The sequence below is a fragment of the Dendrobates tinctorius genome, unplaced genomic scaffold, assembly GCF_039654945.1.
Source record: "Dendrobates tinctorius isolate UK_male_01 unplaced genomic scaffold, ASM3965494v1 ptg000039l, whole genome shotgun sequence".
NCBI lineage: Eukaryota > Metazoa > Chordata > Amphibia > Anura > Dendrobatidae > Dendrobates > Dendrobates tinctorius.
The window spans coordinates 15,156,957-15,183,270 of NW_027361707.1; the positions used below are offsets into that span (position 1 = coordinate 15,156,957).

Sequence of the window (26,314 nt, forward strand, 5' to 3'; positions counted from 1 at the left end):
TGTGTCTCCGTTTTACTGCAGATAACAATACTGTTGTGACATGCATGCCGATATACTTAAGGGTAGCGGTAGCTCCGGGTGGGCCTCTCATAGGGCGAGGCCCAGGCCTACTACACCCACCGATACCCCCCTCGGTAGCTATGCTACAGTGACTAGGCATTGTGTCAGCAGTGTGGACACGTCTGGCCTTTCTGCAGGTAGCAAACAGCTCAATATCTTCCAGCTAATTGCAGACACCTCCACGACCTCATTATCACAAGTGACATTTATTAACATATCCAGGCGAATGTTCAGGAGGGAGACGTACAACAGAGATGGGGCATTTTCGCATACATTTTTCATTGTACAATTATTCGCTTACGGCCGTACAGATCCCTCATTCAATTACTAACTATCATACCAGTCCAGGAACAGTAATGAAAATGAACACATCACTAGGAAGAAGAGGATCCAAACCCTGAAGCCGGCATTATTCTTGATGGCCTGAAATCAAACATAAAAGAATAAAAATGGGACAGAGAAGACATAAAACAGCAGACACATCTAACCGTATATGACGGGCACCTCTAGTCCTCTAGTGAGGACATACTTAGAAACCTCTCATGCATCTCAGCAAGTTCAAGCTTCTAACCCACAATGACAAACTGATTCACCAAAGACTTTATACAAGAAATCTGGCCAGACATGTTTCACGCAAGGCAAAGTCATAGCGACTTTTGGAGATTACACGTCAGTTTTGAGCAGCTCTGCCAAAATAGGCAGAGTCGGGGCGGGACAGAGAGTGGCGAAGCCCTCTGGGGTAATTCATGACAAGCTGTGGCCTACCAGACACGAGGAGCGCGCCACTCTTGAGACAAGCCCGATTCATCACGTGGTGTGCTCCCCAAAGTTATCAGTCGGCTCTGACTACCGTACGCCCGCTCATCATGACTGGAGTGAACGCCAGTCTTGAAGAATCGGTGTTTTGAGGGCTTTTAGCAGATTTTTAGCCTCGTTTATTTGCAAGGTGCTCAGGATATTCATTTCATTTTGGGTCAGAGTAGAAGGCGTGAATTACTGTTGTCCTTTACGCTCTTCCTGCCAATGCCAGCTGCAAGAATAGATAAAGATGAAGCTAAAATTACTTGCGTATTTTACCTAAACGTAGAATTAGAAATTGATTGTGAACCTGCGGCAGGAACTTACCAGTTGTTACCGACATCTGGTGAGAATTTCATGTCAATAGCGCCTTTTAGAAATATATTTACGGTACTTAAAAATAGGTGATGTCCTCAATAGTTATTTCACTCGTCATAAGCTGCATTTACACTGCAAGATAATTGTGAACGTTCATTCCTAAAAAACAATCGTTTCACGATTATCCTGCCGGGTAAACAAGCTGCCGATCACCTGATTAAGTCCTGTGATTACAGCAGGCGCAGCACTTATTAAGGCAATGTGTAAGATTTTACTAACAGGCGAGGGGGGAGAAATGTCAGGTGCAGTACAAGCAAGCAGCCCGATAGAAACCCAGCTAAGCAACCGTATGACAGGACCCCAATCTAAAGGTCCATTTACAAGGACCACCCAGTGGCATAGAAATGACTGCCAATCGGTAAACCTTTAACCAATCGGTAAACCTTTAACCAATCTGTGCTCTCTTAAATGCCTGTAGGCCAAAGTAATCGATGCCAAAGTCTTGCAATCGATCACTTAGTGATCATTGGCTGCCACGCTTCTCGGCAGTGAGAGCCCTGCTTACACAGAATGACAGCCGAGAACAAGGTTTTTTTCTTTTTAGAGCTGTGCAAAAGATAATTTCACAGGATGAATGAGCGTTTTGCTCATTCATCAGGTGATCGGCAGCTTGTTTACCCGGCAGGATAATCGTGAAACGATTGTTTTTTAGGAATGAACGTTCACAATTATCTTGCAGTGTAAATGCAGCTTATGACGAGTGAAATAACTATTGAGGACATCACCTATTTTTAAGTACCGTAAATATATTTCTAAAAGGCGCTATTGACATGAAATTCTCACCAGATGTCGGTAACAACCCATCCAATCCACACAGTCAAAGAAATCAAACCAAACCATAGATGTCCCAGAATTAAGTTATGAATAATAATGAAAAATGACACAGGAAAGTATTGAACAATGTATTTAATACTTCGTTCAAAAGCCTTTGTTGGTGATGACAGGTTTAAGAGGTCTCCTGTATGGAGAAATTAGTCGCAGGCATTGCTCAGGTGTGATTTTTGCCCATTCTTGCACACAAACACTCTTCACATCCTCAAGGTCCGTGGGCTCCTATGAACTCTGAGCTTTACATCCTTCTGTACATTTCTATTGGATTCAGGTCTGGTGATTAGCTCGGCCGTTCTAGCAGCTTTATTTTTTTTCTCTGAAACTAACAGAGTTTCCTTGTCTGTGCGTTTGGCATCATTGTCTAGCTGAAATGTCCACTCTTGTTTCATCTTCAACATCCTGGTAGTTGATAGGGGAATTTTATCAAGAATGTCTTGGTAGATTTGTGCATTAATCCTTCCTTGATTTATATGAAGTTTGTTAGTGTCGTGCTGAAAAAAAAGCCCCAAGACATGCTCCCACCTGCAATTTTCAATGATGCATCCACAAATGTCCTATATTGTGCATCCTGGCACTTCAAAATCATTAATTACCAAAATTCGGACTTACCTTACCCATAGCCGAAAGAAGAGTTCCAGAAGTAGATAAAACCATACAATCTTTTATTACACCATTAAAACACTATAATCATTAAAATTACAAAGACACCCAAACTAGGTGGGAATACAATATGTGTATCTTCCCGGAAGAAGCTGGATGCGAAACGTGCGTCGGGGTGAGGAGGGACGTGCAATACAGTGTTGCTGCTGCTTTCACCTGCAATCTGCTTTCCCTGGTAATATGTCCTGACTTTTCTACACATGTAATATTAGGATAAATAGCGCTATGGACCTGGTTTTTGGGATGTAATTAGCAGTGGTGTACAAGCTGCCGGATATTTAACACATTGTATTTCTACCCTAGTTTGGATGCCTTTGTAATTTTAATGATTGTTATGGTGTTTTAATGGTGTAATAAAAGATTGTATGGTTTTATCTACTTCTGGAACTTTTCTTTCGGCTATGGGTAATGTAAGTCTGAATTTTGGTAATTAATTTTCAATGTTGGTATGGTGTTTTTGGGGTCATATGCAGTGCTTTTTGGCTTCCAAACATGGTGTGTATCATGGCATCCATACAGTTCAGTTTTGGTCTTATATGACCAGACTATATTATTCCAGTATCTCACAGGCTTGTCTAAAGGTTGTGGCAAAAACTGTAAACGTACTTGAATATGCTTTTTTATTCAGCAATGGAGTCTTGTGTGGTGAGCGTGCATACAAGCCATGGAGGTTCAAATGCAATACTTTTTGTTTTCTTCGAAACAATTCTACCTGATGATCCCAGGTCTTTCTGTAGCTCTCCACAAGTGATCCTTGGCTCTTGGACAACTCTTCTGATAACTCTTTTCACTCCTCTGTCTGAAGTCCTGTGGGGAGCACTTGGTCGAGGCCAGTTTAGGATATGTTCACATGTCCAGTATTGATCCGTTAGAACGGATCCAGCGAAAATCCATTAGGAAAAAAGTTGTGCTGACACAACTTTAGTCTGTTATTCACCAACTGATCTCTGCCGGATCAGTGTTTTTAATATTGAAGTCTATGGATCTGTTAACGCGGCATCCGTTGCCATCTATTGTTAAAGGATCTGGCAAGAAAAGGCTTTATCTCGCTGGATCCGTTCGAAATAGACAATGGATGCCGCATGAATAGATCCGTTGCCCACTGGCTGCAATGTTAAAAAACGGATCCACAGAGATCAGTTAGTGAATAATGGACTAAAAAGATGTGTCAGCACAACTTTTTACCCCTAACGGACTTCTGCTGGATCGGCTGTAACGAATCATTACTGGACATATGAACATAGACTTATGGTGAAACGATGTTCTTTCCACTTCCAAATTATGGCCCAAACAGTGCTCACTGGAACCTTCAGTAGTTCAAAAATTCTTCTATATCCAATGTCATCAGTATCGTTTGTAGCAATAAGGTTGCAAAGGTCTTGAGACAGCTCACTGGTTTTACCCATCATAAGATGTTTCTTGTGTGGCACTTTGGTAATGAGACAACTTTTTGCAGAGCATCAGTTGAACCAGCTAATAATATTTGTCACTAAATAGAACGATTGCTTTCGAATTATTTGCCTGTGTGAATTGGATGTGTTATTACCGACATCTGTTGAGAATTTCATGTCAATAGCACCTTTCGAAATATACTTAGAAATTTGGTGATGTGATTAATACTTAATTCACCCATGTATGTGTGAGTATTTAGAGAAGTGTTTGAGTTTGAAAGCTATTCCCTATCCACAGGATAGGGAATAACTTTGTGATCTATGGGGTCTGAACACCATGGCCCCCAGTGATTTTACTGTCTGGTCTTGTAGGGTCAGGTGGTCACTATTGGTGGCGTGAGTAGAGCTAGGTCTCTCCTATCTGAGCGTTTCGAGAGTAACAAAGAAGTGAACAGCCCATGACAGTGATGGAGCTTGCTTCTCACCCTGGAGATCTGAAGCGTACCGCCGTATATTCACAGCCCTGATGGCTGCAGACAGCTGTCATCTTTACAGTCGACTCATCCATCAAACTCGCACCTTCCGTTCGCTGCTCTTCTACTAATTCAGCAGATGCTTTCAGGGAAAGCGCGATTCAAAGGGCCATGAATTAATTGCAGCAGATTTATTTCAGTCTCACTAGAAAGTGATACTTTTAACCTAATTTAAACCTCTGCAGGGGTAGTATGTGTCGCCTATCCAGGAAATTTCGCTGAGAAGACCGGGCCGTGACCTTGGGAAGAACTCGAAAACCATGAGTAACGACTAAACTGCCATCATACGCAGACTGGCAGATACACAAGACAGGAGTAAAAGGAGAAGGAAGAAGGTCTCCAGTGGGGAAGTGTCAGGGCAGATCAGACGACACTGACACGAACAGTCACTGGTCTAGTTTACACTGAACGGCTGCTGTTATCACAGTGGAGACTGTCGGGTGGGTCTAACACGGCTACATGACGAAACATGAAACTTTCCCACGCACTGGACCTTTATGTCCACAAGTATATTCACCCGTGTAGTAATGCATCTTGACCTGTTTACTATAGGACGCTCACGTGTGCAATACATTCAAGGTTACAACAGCGCACAGCTATTTCCGACAGTCCCATATACTGCTCCATTCTGGAGTCCCAGTGGTCAGACCTGCAGTGATCAGAAAGATATCAACTTCTTTGGTACTATTGATGGGTGACTAGGCATTTATCACGATTGAGGCCACTGCCAAGAAATGGTCTGTTGGGAAACACCATGACCTGACATTCATGTTAACATTACTTTGACACAAAACACCTACCTAGATGTTGCACAGACCAAGAGAAGAGGCTGCTCACACTGCTGTGCTCTGTGGTGGCGGTGGCGGTGCTCCTAGAAGGAGACAAAGTTGTGTCGGTGCTCCTAGAAGTGGCGGCGGTGAAGGTGCTCCGAGAAGGAGACAAACTTGTGTCGGTGCTCAAAAAAGTGGCGGTGATCCTAGGAGACAAAGTCGTGTCGGTGCACCGAGCAGGAGAAGTGTTGGCGGGACTCCTAAGAGGAGAATTAGTGGCGGTGCTCCTTTGATGAAGAGTGGTGGCGGTGCTCCTTTGATGAAGAGTGGTGGCGGTGCTCCTTTGATGAAGAGTGGTGGCGGTGCTCCTTTGATGAAGAGTGGTGGCGGTGCTCCTTTGATGAAGAGTGGTGGCGGTGCTCCTTTGATGAAGAGTGGTGGCGGTGCTCCTTTGATGAAGAGTGGTGGCGGTGCTCCTTTGATGAAGAGTGGTGGCGGTGCTCCTTTGATGAAGAGTGGTGGCGGTGCTCCTTTGATGAAGAGTGGTGGCGGTGCTCCTTTGATGAAGAGTGGTGGCGGTGCTCCTTTGATGAAGAGTGGTGGCGGTGCTCCTGTGATGAGGAGTGGTGGCAGTGCTCCTTGAATGCTGTTGAGTGGTGGTGTCGGTGCTCCTAGACGGAGAAATGTTGGCGGTGCTCTGAACTGGAGAATAGGTGTCGGTGGCCCAAGCAGGTTCTGTGGAGGCAGTGCTCCAAGCAGGTGGTGCTCCAGACAGGAGCAGCGCTTGCCATAGTGGTGGTGGCGGAGGAGTGTCCAGCAGCACTCGGACTTGGGGTGGTGTAGTGGGGTCCGGCTTGGCTTGGAATGCAGGTGGCCGTGCAGTGGTATGCAGCAGAAGTCGGTAGTGAGGTGTAGCGAGTCAGCGGTGGCACTGTTGGAAATGACACCACTGACTGCTGCACATACCGATTCTGCTGCATAGCCTGCAAGTAAGCAGTGTTGCAGGCCTGTAACACACTCAGCTGTTGCTCAGGACTAAGGTGTTCCGCCATGCCTTGTATCATAGCCATCACACCTGGGCAGGTGAATACACATGAGTTTTAACCTGCAGCGTTGCTTCAGTCGACATATATTTGAAGCAGACTGTAGCGATGCTGCAGTTTAATGTGTATTCTCCTGCCCATGTGTGATAACTTTGTGAAGTCGTCCTCACTTCAGCATGACACCAGGCCTGGGTATTGTAGAAGTTGTATAAACTTTATTATGTCTCCAGTGTGCGTTCAAACTCAAGCCACCGTGGTGATCCTACAAATAATATTTACAGTCACATTTTAAGGTGTCATAAAAAGTGAAGGATGCCAGTGCATCCACAAATCACTATTTGTAAAATCGGCCCATGTGACACAAATATTAGTTGCAGTATCTCCACCGTCGCTGCAAATTGAACACACACTGTAGAGATGATAAAGGTCATACAAGTTTTGTGTATGTATAGTCACCTGGTCAGGAGTATTAGTAAATTCATGATGCACAAAACACAGCATCAAAAATTCACTGGTACACCTGGCCACTTGATAATAGTATTGGGAGTGTAAAAGCACAGAGTGCACTCAGTACAGGTATCAAAACAGTTTTTTTTATTAACATACCAACAAGAAAATTTTTTTACACCATTTGCTTTTGCCATTCCACCCGTCCTACATCTGAGTTGAAGTAGGCCGCAAATTGGTCCCTCATTTGGCCAACTTCAACGGATGACCTGAGAGGGTGCTGAGTAAATTCAGGCAAGGGGTTGGGAGCAACATCATCAAGACCTAAGTTCGGCTGCTCTCTAGCCATGACAAAATTATGTAGAACCACACAGGCCTTCACCACCTCATCCACTGTTTCCAGTTTCAGATTAATGGCTGTGCCGAGAATGCGCCATCTGGAGACAAGTATACCAAAGGCACACTCAACAGTTCTTCTGGTCCTGGTCAGCCTGTAATTAAAAATCTTTTTGTTGTGGTCCAAGTCCCAGCTGGAGTAGGGCTTGAGCAGGTTTTGGCCCATCTGGAATGCCTCATCCCCAACCATTACAAAGGGCTGTGGCGGACCTTCGGTGTTGGGAAGAGGCCGTGGCATGGGAAAATTGAACTGGTTGCCATACAACCTCCAGCCCATGTCCGAGTTCTTAAAGGCCTGGGAGTCATTCCCACGGCCAAATGCCCCAATGTCCACTGCAATAAACATACAGTCTGCATCAGAAATGGCCATGAGTACTGTAGAGAAGTACTTTTTATAGTTGTACTCAGATCCAGATCTTTTTGGCTTGATAATCCGGATGTGTTTCCCATCAACCACTCCCAAACAGTTGGGGAAATTGCAGACTGTCCAGAATTTTTCGACGATTTCCAACCACTTTTCTGCAGTGGATAAGGGCATGAATTCTGGACAGAGAATGTTCCACAAAGCCCGGCAGGTGTCCGCTACAATTATTCGAATCCGGTACTGGAAGTGGAGTGAAGAGAGGGTCTCTCCAGTAGCCAGGAATCTGGGAAACCAAGAAAAAACAAAATTTATTATTTATGTATATGGATTTTTAAAACACACACAAAAAAAAAAAAAAAAATAATAAATAAACATACATCTGCAGCCTTTTGTTCATTACATGCCATAAAAAAAATACAGCAGCCTTTTGTTAACTACATGGCAGAATTATAATTCTGCCAGATTTGCAATAGTACATGTCACAACAAAGAAAATTATGCAGGTATTGGTTTTGCAATACTACGTACCATAATGTAACCAGGAGCCGTTCCTCAGGAGTAATCGCACGACGGAGCTGCGTTTCCTGTCTCCGGATGGCTTCTTGGACCCGACCAATCAAATCGTTAAAAGTTTCTTGTGACATCCGGCTATAGTCAGTAAATTTCTCCGGGTTTCCCTGTAGCTCGCTGTAGAGGGTGTGGTACGCTCCACGGCTCTCCCGGAGTTCAATAATGGCCGCCGCTGCCGTCTTCGCTGCCTCTCTCTCCCTTTGTTGATGGCAAGCAACTGCATAAGCCTGAGCCATCCTGATGTCCAGATCCAAGTCAAATTAAAAAACTTTTCCAGCGCAGATCCATGTTTCACAAGGAAAATGCAAGCAAATGTGAAGAATTCTGCTGTAAACAGGGTCTATATAAAGAATTTCCATAACACATGCCCACTGCTGTCCCATTGGTGGAGTGTGTTGCAAGAATTTTTCAAGGATTTTTCTCCTGTGAAATGTGACACCTAGACTACCATTGCGCATAAAAAATGCAAACGCATAAAAATGTGCACGATAATGCTACAAAAAAACGCAGCGTTTACAAGCGTTTGCACGCGTTTTTGGCATGCGTATCATGTGCGCTCGAAACGCTGCGCAAAAAGGCGCAAGTGTGAAACTAGCCTAAGAAGAGGCTGCTCACACTGCTGTTCACCATGTCTATCTGATATAATACTGGAGATACCAGAAATGCTGATGTAAGAAGAGACTGCTCACACTGCTGTCCACCATGTCTATCTAATACTGGAGATATCAGGAGTGCTGAGGTAAGAGGCTGCTCACACTGCTGTTCACCATGTCTATCTGATCTAATATACTGGAGATATCAGGGGTGCGGAGGTAAGAAGAGGTGGTTCACACTGCTGCCCACGATGTCTTTCTGATCTACTACTAGAGATACCAGAATGCTGAGGTAAGAAGAGGCTGCTCACACTGCAGTCAATATGTCTATCTGATCTAATGCTATAGATACCAGGAATGCTGATGTAAGGAGAGGTTGCTCACACTGTTGTCCACCTGTCTACCTGATCTAATACTTGAGACCAGGGGTTCAGAGGTAAGAAGAGACTGCTTACACTGCTGTCCACCCCTGTCTATCTGATTTAATACTGGAGATACTAGGGATGCCGAGGTAAGAAGCAGCCACCCACACTTTTGTCCACCCTTAATTTCTGAAAGACAGTACATGGTATACTTATTTCAAGGTCACAGCAGTGGAGCTTTCTACTGGCCATGCGCACAGGCACCCTTCCTAACATTCTGGGACAGGTCACTGACAGCGTAACAAGGAGGCCGCCATTTTAATTCTATAGTGATTATCTCCCTAGATTAAGAGATTGTGATTTGCTAATGAATTCAGAATAATATTTCTTTCAGTAATTTTTTGTTTTACACTCACAGAACCCCTAAAGAAGGATCTGCTGTGAAAGTGTTAGAACCGGATATCACAGAATACCTTTAAAGGTATCGGAGCCGCGATGACATCACAAGGGAGGCTTACACAATATTCGTAAACAGATATTTTTTCTTATGACAATAAGAATAAACAAGACACAAAAATCCCATCCTAGAAGAAGCTTTTCATAAGTTTTATGTCATAAGTCTATGGGGAATTGCCAAGGCCATTGCTCATCATGGCCGTGTTCGTGTAGGGACCAGTATAGCATGTGGTGTAACGGGTAGAATAATTTTTGTTCTCAGAAGCGTGCATCCTCCACGCATACACACAGCAAACACTTGTTTGTACATAAGGCAGTTCTGAGAAAAACACGTTCACGATGATTTCTGAGAAATGTGTAAATGGAGGATTAATGGTTTATTACTCCGAGCTGCCGGGTGACGAGCGGGAGACGGCAACACATACGTCATCTTCCCCTCCCCCGCCACTTCCAGACACAAACATAATTACAGCTCGAAGGATCACTTTTGGTTGAGGATATTACCTCTCGTATGTCTTCGTTTCCTTCCTTGATATTTTCCGTGGCGCCCACCACTAGCTGATGGATGTTGTCAATATCGGTTTCCTGCCAGATGAGAGGAAGAGAAGTAACTATTAACCCCCGAGATGTCCAGAGATCTTATTCCAATATGACTTCCACGAGCAGTAATCATGATGTGCACATTACATGCTGACCTCTTACTCCTGGACCATGCGTTTTGCACATTGCTTACAGAGTTTCTCCACCTGAACCCTGCAGCTACAGAGGAGAGATGGGAGGACGACGTGGAGCAAGGACAGCTCGTCGGTGCCAACAGGACGCGGGCTTGTTACTATGAAGGATCTTCTATGGTGGCTCAGGAGAAGATTCCTAGCAACTAGTCTGACAGCTCTTTAGCTCAGTGCTGGATATGCATTGCCCTGAAAAGGTTTACAAAATTGACATCTCTTCTTTCTCCAGCAACTCAGACTGTTATAGTCAATTATTTTTTTTTTTTAAGAGCCAATAATTCTTCAGATTTAAAAATAAAATCCATCCAATCCATCCTCCAATCCTTCCATCACACACTCATCCTTTCTTCCATCATCACTCATCCATCAAACTTCAACACCGACGCATTACTCCATCCATGAGTCATCCACCCACCATTCCCTTCCACCAATCGTCATTACCCTTCTTTCCATCCAATCATCACTCTTCCTTCCATCAACATCACCCACCCATCTATCGTTTTATGCATCTCTCATCTCCATCCATCCTCCAATCCTTCACTCATCATCACTCATCCAAATGTCAATGATCTATCCATCCTTCCTTTCACCAATCATTCCATCAATCATCACCCATCCTGTTATCCAATCACCCACCCATCTATCCTTAATACATCCATCCATCATTCCTTCCACCAGTCAATCCATCAATCATGATCAACCAACATTCATCTATTCTTGAGTCAATCAATTTAGCAATCCATAATTATTCATTCAACAACCCACCCATCCATCAGCCACAATCCTCTATTTAAACGGTAGCAGAATTTTCAATATGTAAAAACGGTCAGACAATAAAAAATAATCTAGTTAATGTAAAAATAGGGCGAGAGCCCTGATAGGCTCTCGCCCAACTCATTTTTTATACTAAGTAGGGTAAGGTAACTGCATCTATGGAAAGCTAAATCGGTCTGACTAAAAAAGATTAGTTGTTTTGGGGCAATCAAAGCTGTTTTTCCTGAGGTAGAGCATTCCAAAGAACTGGTGCAGCACGAGAAGTCTTGAAGGTTAGGATTATGAAGGGTGTTTGTCTTCGATCATTAGATGTAAAGGAGGAGATTTATGGGGGTACACCACTATGAAAAGTTTGTGGGAGAGTATGATAAGTTTACATTGTATTCTAGAGCAGATGGCAAACCAGTGCAATTACTGGCACAGGGTGGAAGCATCGGTGTATCAGCTGGACAGAAATTTGAGCCTGGCTACTACATTTGGAAGAATTTAGAAAGAGGGGGGAGATTGATTAGTATTAGGTTACAGTAGTACAGATGCGAATGAATCAGTGCAACAATAAGTTTTGGGATTTTCCACAATCGGCTACTAGCCACACAGATTAGCAAGGTGAGCTCTGTGTCTTGTGTTCCCCTTCAGGGGGTGACTCAAGGACTTATTTTCAAAATTTGTTGGATTTTTTGTGTTATATCAAGAGGAAATGCTCTATAATAAATTAGGCCAAGAGTGTCTGCATACTTTGCAATAAAGACACAGGACGCCTCATTTCTTTGGAGATGATGTGCCTGGAGAAGCCCGACCGCGCTCCGATAATGCGGCAGCTTCATTAACTGCTGTGCTGAGCATTACTTTACCAGCTCAATCTGCTTGTGCCACACTTACAAGCAATGAGGGATTCATATAGAACTAGTACAGAGAAGATGCGCTTCTTGCACTGAAAGGCTCAGAACTAGGTACCTCCAGCTGAGAAAGGAAACGACGGCATGCAGCAATTAGCAGAACAGTAATAGGCCAGATGGCCAATTATTTTGGTTTTAACTATTTTCTCATCGAGCTGCTATACAAGACAGAGGTCCATCATATTGGAGGCTCCTAGTAGTGCTATTTTCCCCCATCTAATATGGTAATGAGAGAGAGCATTAATTGTGGCCATGGAAATGCTTAGACTGTGCTTTTGCCAAGTTGCCCTTGAGTTGAACAATTTGAGGAGGAAAAATTGCTGGGGGCACGCTGCTTGACAAACCCCATATAAACTGTTGTAGCCATCAGGTTACATTCCTTAGTAACCAGACATCATGTTTTCTATACAGTGAAAATCCTTTATTTCTAATTCTGCAGCTAATAGTCCACAGAGACTATTAATCTGGCTTGTTTTGGGCATGGAAAAGCATCTTCATAAGGACATCCACAGAAGATCTGCGGTTAGTTCTCTAAGATGCTTGGAACAAACTCCTTGCAGAGTTCCTTCAAAAACAAGTGTACAAGTCTATCTAGAAGAATTCATCCTGTTTGGGGGTTACTGCAACAGAGAGGAGCCAGAAGACATCATCGTCTGATTGTGCCAACTCCTGCGCTGAAAGGAATCACTTCACTTTTTAAAATGTTGTTAATTTCTTCTGGTAGTACATCGGTTAGTCGGACATGTTGGGAGCTCTGGGAGTCTGAGCTCTCAGCTAAGCTTGGGTAGCCACCTCTATCCCCTATATAATCTGGGTCCAGACTGACACACACTGTCAGAGAGCTTGCTTATGCTGCATGGCTTGGAGGAGGGGTGTTTTGGTGGTTATATGAGGAGATTGGAGGAGTTACCTGTGACTGTTGCGTGGGTTTTTAAGTGTGATAATTCCCTTCCCTCTTCTTACTTTTGTTTTTCCCAATGCTCCACTCCCTTGTGCATTCCTCTGTTATATGGGAGTGAGTATTAGTATACCTGGTATTTTCAATTCCCCTTAACCGTGTTGCCTTGTTTGTCGGGTTGGTGTACCGCAGTGCTCAGCAGCTCCCCTCTTCCCTAGGTGGGGGAAGGGCTGATTCAGGAGATAGGACAAGGGTGAGGCCCCGGCTTCCTCACTGTCAGAAGTTTCCCAGGGAATAAGGCGAACTAGTGCGCACCCTAGTGTTAGGGACAGGAAAGGAGCCCCTGGTCCCGGGTCCCCCAACAGCTGAGTCGTGACACATGCTGTTTTGAAAGCAACGGGTGGTCACCCCAAATATTTCTGTGATTATTTTTTTTTGTTCATGCTCTTTGCATTTTGCTGTTAAAAATAATCTATTAAAACTTTTATTTCTTAAAACAGTCTTACTTTTTTAGCATTTGTTCCACACTTGCCTAACACTTTTTCACAATACTGTATACAATTAGAAAAACTAAAATCCTAATTTAACAGAAAGACTGAAGTTGTTTGAAGTCTCTCGTGTCCTGTGCGAGACACCACTACATTGGGGAACAATAAGGTGTGTGCAGCAAGAAAACACAGGCGAGATCTGTGCTGCAGTCTAAGTGCTGAATGTATTTATGTCATGGATTCCTGGGTATTAAGGAGTATTAGGAGAAGGCTAGAAACTAAATATTGCTACCACCTTCTTCTCAGTGTGTTGTAAGTCACATATTAACCCTTTACAGGCAACTGAACCAATACTTTATCTTGGCTGTATAATACACAGGGAGCACTTATTTCATGGCTGCTAGATAACAGTACTCAGTATCAAAGTTCAAGTTCCTGAAAGAGGTGAGACAAATGTTCAACTGTCTTGCATTTTGCCGATTTACTCAATGGTGAACTAATTCACCCTTTTAGTCATTCGCTTTTGGAGAATGTATGAGAAAATACAGTTGTGGCCAAAAGTATTGTCACCCCTGCAATTCTGTCAGATAATACTCAGTTTCTTCCTGAAAATGATTGCAAACACAAATTCTTTGGTATTATTATCTTCATTTAATTTGTCTTAAATGAAAAAACACAAAAGAGAATGAAGCAAAAAGCAAAACATTGATCATTTCACACAAAACTCCAAAAATGGGCCAGACAAAAGTATTGGCACCCTCAGCCTAATACTTGGTTGCACAACCTTTAGCCAAAATAACTGCGACCAACCGCTTCCGGTAACCATCAATGAGTTTCTTACAATGCTCTGCTGGAATTTTAGACCATTCTTCTTTGGCAAACTGCTCCAGGTCCCTGATATTTGAAGGGTGCCTTCTCCAAACTGCCATTTTTAGATCTCTCCACAGGTGTTCTATGGGATTCAGGTCTGGACTCATTGCTGGCCACCTTAGAAGTCTCCAGTGCTTTCTCTCAAACCATTTTCTATTGCTTTTTGAAGTGTGTTTTGGGTCATTGCCCTGCTGGAAGACCCATGACCTCTGAGGGAGACCCATCTTTCTCACATTATGCTGCAAAATTTGTTGGTAGTCTTCTGACTTCATAATGCCATACACACGGTCAAGCAGTCCAGTGCCTGAGGCAGCAAAGCAACCCCAAAACATCAGGGAACCTCCGCCATGTTTGACTGTAGGGACCGTGTTTTTTTCTTTGAATGCCTCTTTTTTTCTCCTGTAAACTCTATGTTGATGCCTTTGCCCAAAAAGCTCTACTTTTGTCTCATCTGACCAGAGAACATTCTTCCAAAACGTTTTAGGCTTTTTCAGGTACGTTTTGGCAAACTCCAGCCTGGCTTTTTTATGTCTCGGGGTAAGAAGTGGGGTCTTCCTGGGTCTCCTACCATACAGTCCCTTTTCATTCAGACGCCGACGGATAGTACGGGTTGACACTGTTGTACCCTCGGACTGCAGGGCAGCTTGAACTTGTTTGGATGTTAGTCGAGGTTCTTTATCCAACATCCGCACAATCTTGCGTTGAAATCTCTTGTCAATTTTTCTTTTCCGTCCACATCTAGGGAGGTTAGCCACAGTGCCATGGGCTTTAAACTTCTTGATGACACTGCGCACGGTAGACACAGGAACATTCAGGTCTTTGGAGATGGACTTGTAGCCTTGAGATGGCTCATGCTTCCTCACAATTTGGTTTCTCAAGTCCTCACAGTTCTTTGGTCTTCTTTCTTTTCTCCATGCTCAATGTGGTACACACAAGGACACAGGACAGAGGTTGAGTCAACTTTAATCCATGTCAACTGGCTGCAAGTGTAATTTAGTTATTGCCAACACCTGTTAGGTGCCACAGGTAAGTTACAGGTGCTGTTAATTACACAAATTAGAGAAGCATCATATGATTTTTCGAACAGTGCCAATACTTTTGTCCACCCTCTTTTTTAATGTTTGGTGTGGAATTATATCCAATTTGGCTTTAGGACAATTCTCTTTGTGTTTTTTCATTTAAGACAAATTAAATGAAGATAATAATACCAAAGAATTTGTGTTTGCAATCATTTTCAGGAAGAAACTGAGTATTATCTGACAGAATTGCAGGGGTGTCAATACTTTTGAGGCCCCATAGAAATCTACTGGGAAAGCAAAATCGGCCCGCAAAAACATGGTAAGTGTAAAAGCAGCCTAAGCCTAGAAAGCAGAGTCTGTGCGGACACTTAGTAGTTTGCATTTTTCAATACTGCTGCTGTACAGGGATATGTTCACACACGTCTCTGTGGATCCTATATAGCAGCAATAGTAAGAGTTTACCGGGATGGTCAACCAGGATGGTCAACAGGGAAGGGTTCAATTTCCTATTTTACCTGCTGAAGAACCTTCTCCGTGAATATTTCTTGAAGTCTGGAGATTTCAACCACCTTCCCTTCTATTTGCCTGAAAAAAAAAAAAAAAAAAACAACGGTTTTGTAAAATAAGAGGAACACAACCCAACCACAAAAAAGTCAAAGTACATGTGTCAGTATGTAAAGGTCCCAAGTTTATAACCAATTATTGCTATAAAACCTGACGCGGAGATTTCACGCAGGACATTAAACACAATGATATTCTAAAAAATAAAGCCAATATTTTATCTGCCAAAAGTGCAGGATGGGGAATTGGAGTCAACGCAAAACCTAACAGGAGAAGTTACAGAAAAAGGAGTGGAAGAAGGAGGCAGGGGCTGTGCGTGCCTAGAAAATCTGCTACAAAATGATAGCAAATTTAATAAAGCCATTTGTCGATGCTTGGGAGCCGCTTGCTGGGCTACTAGATGAAAAAAGGCAGAACTGGTTAATTAAAAAAAACGAAACAAAACAAAATACATTAAAGAAAAATATATAAAAATAATAATAAAAATGTATATAGAAAAAAATATATATAATAAAATATACAATAACATGCATAGATAAAACAGTCAGTTAAGCAGAAGAAGGTGGTTTTGGGTGAGGAATAGAGCTGGAGTGACACAGGCTTCAGATCTACCATAGCTCTTCAGCCTCATTTGCATATCAACTGAAACACTGATTTCTCAGTAATGGAGGAACAGACTGGCCAGGTAAAGGTATTGCTGGAATTGTCTTTAAAAGAGCTACATGCACGTATTAATAGTTTGGGGGGGTGGTAAAATCCTGATGGTGGAATGCGATCTCCACTGTAGGGAACTACACTATAGCAATATTATTTAAAACAGTTTTTTTTTTTTTTTTTTTACACATACAACTTTTTTTTGCAATTCAGCTGCTATCCGAATATGGCCTCGTTTGGCTTTAACAGATTCAACTTTGATGTGGTCATAAATCAGCGGAGAGGAGCACTTCCAATGGATTGTCAGAATAAGCTCACTGAGTGATTCTCAGTTGACTGATTCTGCAGCCAGCAATAGATAGTGCAACAGAGAGGCTATAAAAGGGAAAACACATGTAATAAAGAAATAAATTGTCTGCAAAAGGTAGGTAACCCCTTTAAATAGAGCCATGCGGCAGTTTCCTACACATGTGGACTACAGAGTCAGTGTGTGTGTGTGTGGGTGAGATATCCCACAGTAAATCCCAACCAAAATGCTATGTCTTAACATTGTGAGGTAGGAAGATCTCTTTAAAAGTACTTAATGCTCCTGGACAAATCAGACCGTAAACAACCTACTTGCCTTCCCATAACAACACTGGAAAGACAATTAGATGGCAAGCTCTGTGGCAACAGCAACTGATATAAATGGACTTTTTCTCCGTAGGGTGAAGCATACCGGGAGGAGGAATAATTGAGATCCTTTTGTATGCCTCGAGAAGGGCACGTCTACAAGGTTTTAACAACAGGATGCAGAATTAACGCAACTAGAGATGGACGAACCCCCTGGATGTTCGGGTCCGATGGGCTGCTATTTTCAGGCTGGGGGGGGGGGGGACTAATATCCATGACTCCTTACCAGCCTGAGAATACAAGCCCCCAGCTGTCTGCTTTAGCAAGGTTAGTTGTCGAAAGTAAGGGGGACCCCAAACAGTTTTTTTTTTTTTAATTTAAATAATTAAAAAATCAGCGTGGGGACCTCTATATTCTTGATTACCAATCTTGCTAATGCTGACAGCTGAGGGTTGCAGCCCGCAGCTGTCAGTTTTGCCTGGCTGGTTATTAAAAATTCAGGAGAACCCATTCTGGGTTTTTTTTCATTTATTTAGAGCGCAGGAGAGAGTTATGAATACTCCCATCAGCCGCTCCTGCTGTCACTGTCATTAGCAGCAGCAGGCCTAGGCTGATGGGAGCAGTAGTCCCATCAGCCCGCACCAGTGACACTGGCGGTAATGATCTTACTGCCGATCAGAAGCACTAACCCAGACTTTCTGGTGAATTTCGTGTTCTGTGTCCATGCCCGAACCGAAGGTGTTCAGTATGGGCGCCGAACTTTACTGTTCGGGTTTGCCCATTTCTAAACGCATCATATGGTGAAATAAGAAATATTTTTTTTACATGAATTCACTGGCAAATCAAAAAAAAAAAAAAAGCTGTAAAACTACAGCACAAGTGAATCCAAATTACTAATGATCTATCAACAATCAGAAATGTATTTATAGCATCTCCCCGGCTTGTCGTAAAGAGATGAGGCTCATCATCTGCAGAAGTAGGAAGCATCTCACCCTCCACAACTTTAATTTTTAAGAAAAAATTTCACTATAATTCAGTGGCGTAACTAGAGTCCGATGGGCTTCGATGCAAGATTTCGTCTGAGCTCTACCCCACCACCACGCATGTTGGCCAGATGTATGGGCCCTTGTAGCATTCCAGTCTAACTACATTTTCTCTGTAATGCCGGAGAGTTTTAGAGAAAAACATTCCAGGCCACATTCGTGCAGCCAGGCTCTGATTCAGTCATGTAGTACCACACCAGGGTCAGACACGGAATGGTTTGTCTACACTGCTATGTATTTAAATTGGTTTTAAATTGTCTCTTTTAGCCTGTCAGGATTTTGCACATTTGTGAATAAAGCTTATCATTTTTAGATTATACAGTATATAGTTTTCTTAGATATACCAATTTTGTTTTTAAACCGTATCTTACCCCTTCTTGCATTTTTGTTGTTTGGCTTTTTTTTTTTTTTTTTACTGTGTACTGAGCACTCTATTCTCATTGGAGAAAAATAGAATTTAGAAATGTAACGCTGAGATTAAAAGCCAGGAGGGTACGTCATAAACAGGTGGAAGAGACAAAGGCGCAGTCAGGTAACGGTACAAAGTCAGAATATCAGGAGCATAGCGGATCAAAGCAAAGGGAGCAGGCAAATCAGATGGTCAGAACGAGGTCTAACGTCAGGCAGCAAAAAGATCCACAACCAAACCACTAGGCAACAGAGAATCATGTCTGAAAGAGATCTGAGACAGACAGCCCTGCTAAGCAATCACCTGGGACAGGGAACACCTGAAGGCAGCCCGAAACCTTACAGTCACAGACTGGAATGCCGAGCTGTCAATCAATACATCGGCAGCTCAGCACGCCCCTGACCAGACTGGATGACTGAGTTGTCAGTAACTGCATCCCAGACATACTCGGGGTGGAATGGTGACAAAAAAGGACATCTAATCTAATTTTATATCTATTGCCAAATTCCTGAGAAATTAGTGTTTTTATTTGTATGCAAATAAGGCATTGAGTGCTCGGGGCATGACAGAGCACTTCCTTTGCCTCTTCCTCCTGGTGTCGCTTCCATCAGCCTCTTTAGTTTGAGAACTCTGTCAGATTTCTCTGCCTGAAACCAGAAATCACACAGACAGTGAGCAGTCAATTAAGGTGAAGAGGCAGAGGCTGGAGAGGTGATGCCACACCCAGAGCCCTTCTGGACAAGGGTTGCACCACGCCCAGAGGCCTTCTGGACAAAGGCTGGGCCACGCCCAGAGCCCTTCTGGACAATGACTGCGCCACGCCCAGAGCACTTCTGGAGAAGTGCTGCGTCACACCCAGTGCACTTAGCACCTCATTTGCAAAACACAGATTTCTCAGGAATACAGTAAAAAAACTGAAACGTAAATCAACACCATGAACAACTTTACATCTTCTAAGGTCAGTATTCCCAAATATTGCTGTTTGCGAAGGTAATTAATGCACTTTCAGATTCCCTTCACAGAAGTGAACCTAGCCAGAGATACGCGAAAGCCTTTTAAACATTTTACGGGATAATAAAAAAAAAAAAAATTAATAACAATTCTACAATAATAAAAGTTCAAACCAAAAATGTAAAATGTGCCGTATGTAGAGCGTAAAAAGAATGCAGATAGCTTTTGTTAGTCACATGTTAAAAAAGACAAAATGCAAAAATACAAAAAAAAAGTGGAAGATTAGCGAGCAAAATGTCGCATGTAATATGGATACGGCGCAGAGGATTCCTCCCAGGAGAATGTAGAATTGAAAGTGTAGAAAGTAGGGTGGAGAAGAGAGCAAGCCTACAAGGTAAAAACTAAACAGAGTCGCAATATATGGCGCTACCCTGAAAAAGAGGGAAATAAGTGCCTAACGGGAGCTGCGTTTACCATAGTGACATCACTAGAGTAGGCGGAATCTGCTCAACCTGATCACATGATGTGTTGTCTCGATGACATCATGCAGAATATTTCTTATATGAATGCAGTCAGAACTATGCAGCTCAAGTGAAAGTCGGCTCATTAATATTAACGGTTCCGTGTACAGTTACATTTACTTCTTTGTTGCAAAAACTAGATCACCTTCCCAAATAGCTTTGATTAATAATATTCTACTGTCTGGTGTATTCAGCGCAAATGCTGACTAATATTTTCCTGGTGCACATATAGATGAGGAAAACAAAAAAAAACACCGTTCCAACCGTGAATCATGGTGGGGGAAACATCATACTTTGAGAGGGCTTTTCTGCAAAGGTGACAGGACGACTGCACCATATTGAAGGGAGGATGGATGGGGCCATGTATCGCAATATTTTGGCCAACAGCTTCCTTCCCCAGTAAGAGCACTGAAATTGTGTCAAGGCTGGGTCTTCCATCATGACAATGGCCTGAAACACTCAGCCAGGGCAAGTAAGGAGTGGCTCCGTAAGAAGCATTTCAAGCTCCTGAAGTGGCCTAGCCAGTCTCTCCATTCTTTGTAGATGGGAAAACTTGCATAGTCATCAGTGTATCAAATACTTATTTTCCCCACTGTATGTATGTGTATATTATATATAGTGTCTTTAACACATTATAGAGGTCACTGGAAAAAAAAAAATGTCAAAACTTATATAACCTGACGCCTGAAGTCTCCACTAGGGGAAGCTCCTGCATATGCATCTTTACACTCACCACTGCACTGTATGGAAGCGCTTACATTTTTATGCAAGAGAGAAAAAAAAGCACAGAACATTTCAGCAAAAAAAAAAAAAAAATTGAGCGCTGGCCTCCTCATCAAGGGCCAATATTTGTTGCTTGTGCAGTCACTTGTTTCTTTCAGGTTACGATTATAGCCAATTGTAATAGGGGGCTTGTAATAAAAAAAAAAAAAAAATCATGTCTCCCCCCCCCCCCACACACCTTTTTTTTTTTTTTTTTAAATAATTTGGTGCCGGCAGTTCTGGAGGAAGACGGGAAGAACAATCAATGTTGGCAACGGAACATTCTATGAGTCAAGTTTTCAATGTTCCGCACTGCATGCACCAAGCAGCCGAGGTCCACCACCCACACTATCTCTATTAATAGGCCTCCAGTCATATGTAGCTAATGTTCATGTTCAGCTGTGTTTTCATTAATGGGAGCCATAAATTATCCTCCGTTTAGCAGACAATATAAATCAAATCCTGTTAAGGGGTAAAGACATTTGGGTTCTGTAAATGAAACAGAAGACATAAAATTTATCCTCATGAATGGAGGCAGCGCCGAGCACAGAGTGCTGTCCATAGCATGCCGAATAAAGAGTACCGAGCACAGAGGGCCAACCATAGCATGTCGAACAAAGAGTGCCGAGCATAGAGCGCCGACCACAGCATGTCGAACAAAGAGTGCCGAGCATAGAGCGCCGACCATAGCATGTCGAACAAAGAGTGCCGAGCATAGAGCGCCGACCATAGTGCGCCGAATATAGAATGCAGAGCATAGAATGCTGACCATAGTGCGCCGAGTAAAGCGTGAAGAGTATATAGCACGCCGAGCATAGAATGCCGAGCAAAGAGTGCCGAGCATAGCAAGCTGAACAAAGAGTGTGGAGCATAGTACGCCGACCATAGCACACTGAAGAGTGCCGAGCATAGTGTGCCAAGCACAGTGCACCGACCATAGAGTGCTGACCATAGAGTGACGTGTATAGCGCGCCGAACAAAGAGTGCCGAGCCTAGCGTGCTGAACAATGAGTGTGGAGCATAGCGCGCCGAGCATGGAGCACAGAGCATAGTGCGCCGACTATAGCACGCCGACCAAAGAGTGCCGAGTATCGCGCGCTGAACAAAGAGTGTGGAGCATAGCACGCAGAGCATGGAGCATAGAGCGCCGACCATAGCACGCCGAACAAAAAGTGCCGAGTATAGTGCACCAAGCATAGTGCGCTGACCAAAGAGCGCCGAGTATAGCACGCCGAGCACTGTACAGGTCACAATAACCTGTCTGAACATCAGCATAAAGTCAGGAGTCATCCATTGGTGAGGGAAGTGAGCCGAAGCGGCTACGAACAGGAAGCCAAACTCACATTTGTGACTCTACAAGGGGTTGTCTACCTTGGGGGACAATTTACATTCTGTCCCCATTCATGCATTAGGAGTTAAAATTCATTTTTGCAGTTTAGTTTAATTAAAAATGTTGCAGCATTTGCCTTCTATAGTCTCTTTGTTACACTGCACATTGCAGCCTGCAGACTGAATTACCTGGGAGTTCATCAGTAAGCTCGCTCTGAGTGTCTGCGAGGAGAGCCTAACTCCTTTGTCTTTCCTTCCAGGTGATTTAGGACCAGAGGCATCATCAAAGATAAATGTGCAGGAGAACAAAGCTTGTGGAAGCCAAACGGTGCAATATAAAAAAAAAAAAAAAAGATTTTTAGCCACAAATACATGCATTTAGTTAAAAAAAAAATTATCTTCAAAAGGAGGACAACCTCTAAGATTAGCTAGCGAGCGATCAGAGGCTTGTTCGGCCTTCCCTCCCTACACAGCCCCTATTTATACACATATACAGCTCGACCAAGTGTTCTCAATGGGAAGGAAAAAACAGGGGACATATTAGTGACATCTCTCTCGCGAGAACAAAAGGATTGGGCATGCTGAAATCCAACAGGCTTGATCCTTTTTTTAGCACTGCCCCCCAAACATTTACAGTTAGACAAGAGTCGGGACTCCCCCCTTATACACTAGAAGGGTGGTCAGTACCTTCAGAAATCAGCAGGATGGGTTTGCAGTCACCTAATATGTATGGCTGGAAAAATAACGATTTCATACTATCCACTAGCCCCAATACTAGACGGATACTTCCTGTTCTTTTTAAAAATTCCTTTAAATCAGCAGTCTCATTATCATCACAGGCAGGATTACAATGACAGTACATAACACAATAGCATTCACACCTCCTATCCGTCCCTTCACAAGGGCTTTTTGCCTAGTAGATATTTCTTCTACAACAGTCAGTAGGAACTGAGCGAGTCTAGCGCTGTGGAAGAAGTACAGGAAGTACGAGTCTAGTATTTGGCCTAGTCACCAGCGTGAAAAATGCAAGATTTCAGATTTTTTTTTATTAAATAGTGAAATAGAAAACTGAAATATAAAATAATGCATTTAACACAAAAACCTGTCGATCAGCCGCGAGACATATCTGTGTTGGAACTCGAACATATTCGAGCACGCTGAAGACACTCGGTTACCTCCCGAGCATGCTCAGATAACACCATATCCGAGCATGTGTGCTCATCACTATTCTTTACATATCTCCCATTATAGTGATGCACATCACCAATATTCAATACCGTCACCTCCTGCACGATGACAACAGGTGTTCGTGAGAGCTCACTGCCTGACGGGAAAGAGCTCTCTCCGCCTTTAAATCTGGTGAGAGGCATTTATGCGCCAGGAAAAGTTACCACACAATATTTGCACGCTACGATGGAGTTATGTGTGGGAAAAGTAAGAATGACGTTATGTATAGAGTCACATAGGACAAAAGGATCAGCATTTTTGTAGCTGGGGCAGTACTTCCAGTGCAATTTTGCAATGCTAATGGGCGCATTTCCCCTGAAGAGGGAGCGAGCTTTCAAAGAAGATCTTTCACTAAATTCTTCATGTTGAAGTATACACCCGATGCAATGGTGGCTGCAGAGTGGAATACAACTTTTTTTGGGTTGTTTTTGCTTCTGGAGATATTAGTAATCAAAAGTATTTGGCACCCAATAAGTTAACTTTTGTTAAGTCCAAGTGGGTATTATCCATTAGTTTTCACTGGGGGTGTGTACTTCTTCTCCATGTATTATGTTGACCAATCATAAGCAGGCAGCAACATAAAAGAAAAAGAACACGCTCCCCCCTCCCCCCATAGCATAGAGCCTGGTCTCACCTCCTGCATGATCTCTTACCTCTCCTGGTCTCATCTCCTGCATGATTAGAAAGCACAAGAGGACTAACACCTTTCAGATAATGTTCCTGTGAGGGGAGGGTCAGAACAGCTGAGTTTAGCTGTGTCACATTACAGACCTTTCTATGAGCTCTCCTGTACTGCCCCTCCTAGCACATTGCCAGCCAATAAATGTGTCAGTAATCGCACTTATGGGTTCTGTGCTCACAGCAACTTTGTTGTTTCTCTGTTATTCTTCCTTGAAATGTAGGAATAAATCGGCAAAAGGGTGTTACAATTCTTCTGTATCAGGTCCTGACTCAACATGATACTGACAAATACAATGTAAGGACACACTCCACTGACTAAGGAAATGGTAGCCAACAGTTTTATCATTTCCAGGTGGAATAATAGAGGAATGGCACAAAAAGTATGCTTTTGTTTTTATGGGTAGAGGTATTTGCTAATTTGGATGTGTGAGGACAGGGGACCGATCCTTACTAACATCTGCACATTCGGTGAAGTAATGTTCACAAATGATGGAAAACCACCATATACAGTGTGTTACATATTTTGTTATAATAAAACTACAGCCCATATGCAGAATATCAACTCAGATCTGTGTGCGCAATTAAGCATTCGGCCTGTAATTAGGGCCGTTCTTTGCTCCAGTCCCTCCATCGTGAATATTAAAGGACAGCAGCTCGATGGTGGAGACCGGCCTGACTACAGGGGAAGGAGGACAGCGAGGGTGACAACTCCGCCATCGTTGTCTGGTTGCCATGGAGAAACATTTTTTTTTTAAAAAATACCTGCACTTTGGCGATATATTTATGGATGCAGCTTATATCGGATACATTACCGCATGTTAACCCCTTAGGCTCCACGTACAATTCTAGTGAGATACAGAAACGTTTACTCCATTACTCCCTAGGGGCAGAATAACATCAAAGTTTTATTAATTTATGAGTGTAATTTTACATTTTCTTTTCCCATATGGGCATTATATCTTAGTAACAACATTAGGAAGCAGCAGCCTGGTAACGCCGTGATGTCCTATTGGGATGATCACTATTACATCTCGATCAGACGTCTGTACCCATTTTAATCTTTAGTGGCATTCACATGCCCATGTTTTTTCACGAACTAAGCATGCAAAATTAAAAAAAAAAAATAAAAAATTGCAGCGACATGCCAGTTTTTGGTCATGGATCGAGGTCACCAATACAAGTCTATGGAAACTGTGCTATCCATTTACAATAATTCAATGGGGAAGAAAGACTTAGATTTTTTTTTTTTTTTTTATTTACATACCATAGAATCACAGATTAAAAAAAGGTATTCTCAAATTTGGCTGTGATGCTTTAGCCATAGAGGTGAACATATCCTATTTGCAACCTGTGCAAGGATCTAAGAGGTCAGGGGGCCACTTCTTCCTCCAAGAAAGTGTGGAATTGTGCAAGATGATGAGCTCTTGGACAGCAAAGGACCCATATATTGTTCTTTCACAAAGGTGCTCTTCTGTGTCCAACTGGCCAATCGCTGGGACGCCTGCTGAACCCATGAACCAGGTCTCTGAAGACCCCCCTGTGAATAGAATTGCGGTTGACCATGCACACATCTGCTCCATTCATGGTAGCACCAGAGAGAGAGAAGACTGCAGCAATCGACCGGTCTTCGGCACTGACCTAAGAATCAATACCTTGGCACTGTTCCTGATCCACCAAGGCTTTATTGAGGTTCTTGGGACCGGTGGGGGTCCCAGTGGTCTGACCCCTAGTGATCGGGAAGTTTTCCCCTATCCACTGTGCTGTGAATAGGGAATAACTTCCAAACTTGGTAGAACTTCTGGTCCAGACTCCACGTTGGTACTCCATGGCAGCCGGACCAGGACAGTGTGAGTTTCCTCGGTTAGCACTTGAATGAAGGTATGCTGGGCTCCTCTTGTGATTACTAGTTCCCAGTAATCACGAAATTAAAAAACGCATCCAAGATACCTGCATTTGAAGTGGCCCGGCTGCCAACGTAGAGGCTAAGACAAGGGTCCTGTGAACAGTCATTCATTTGATGACTCCTATGCAAAACTACATTTCTCCTGCATGGCCACTACTCCCAACAGCAACTACAGAAGAGCCCAAAGGTTTCTGAACCCAGACCCATGGAAGAGATCAAGCTGGGACGGCATCATTATCGCATCATAGTCTGGAAATAACACCTTTAGTTGGATAAAGCAAGAAGTTCTTTCTATAGAGTTCACTGCCTCTCCATCCTACACAGGCTTGACTTT

The 26,314-nt window shown here is 43.1% G+C and overlaps 1 protein-coding gene across 3 annotated transcripts in view; it reads right to left on the minus strand.

Moving 5' to 3' along the window:
* Positions 1-250: 250 nt before the first annotated feature.
* Positions 251-26,314, minus strand: part of STX18 (syntaxin 18) — a 175,235-nt gene continuing 149,171 nt past the window's right edge. For 2 of the 3 annotated variants that reach the window (XM_073574494.1, XM_073574493.1), the window contains exons 9-11: positions 15,843-15,912; positions 10,156-10,236; positions 251-483 (exon numbers count right to left, since the gene is read on the minus strand). In XM_073574494.1, coding sequence (XP_073430595.1) covers positions 388-483; positions 10,156-10,236; positions 15,843-15,912 — 247 coding nt within the window. In that variant the 3' untranslated portion in view covers positions 251-387. Of the gene's footprint in view, positions 484-10,155; positions 10,237-15,842; positions 15,913-22,358; positions 22,481-26,314 lie in introns of those variants that run through there. The other variant, XR_012231954.1, reaches the window with a different exon arrangement.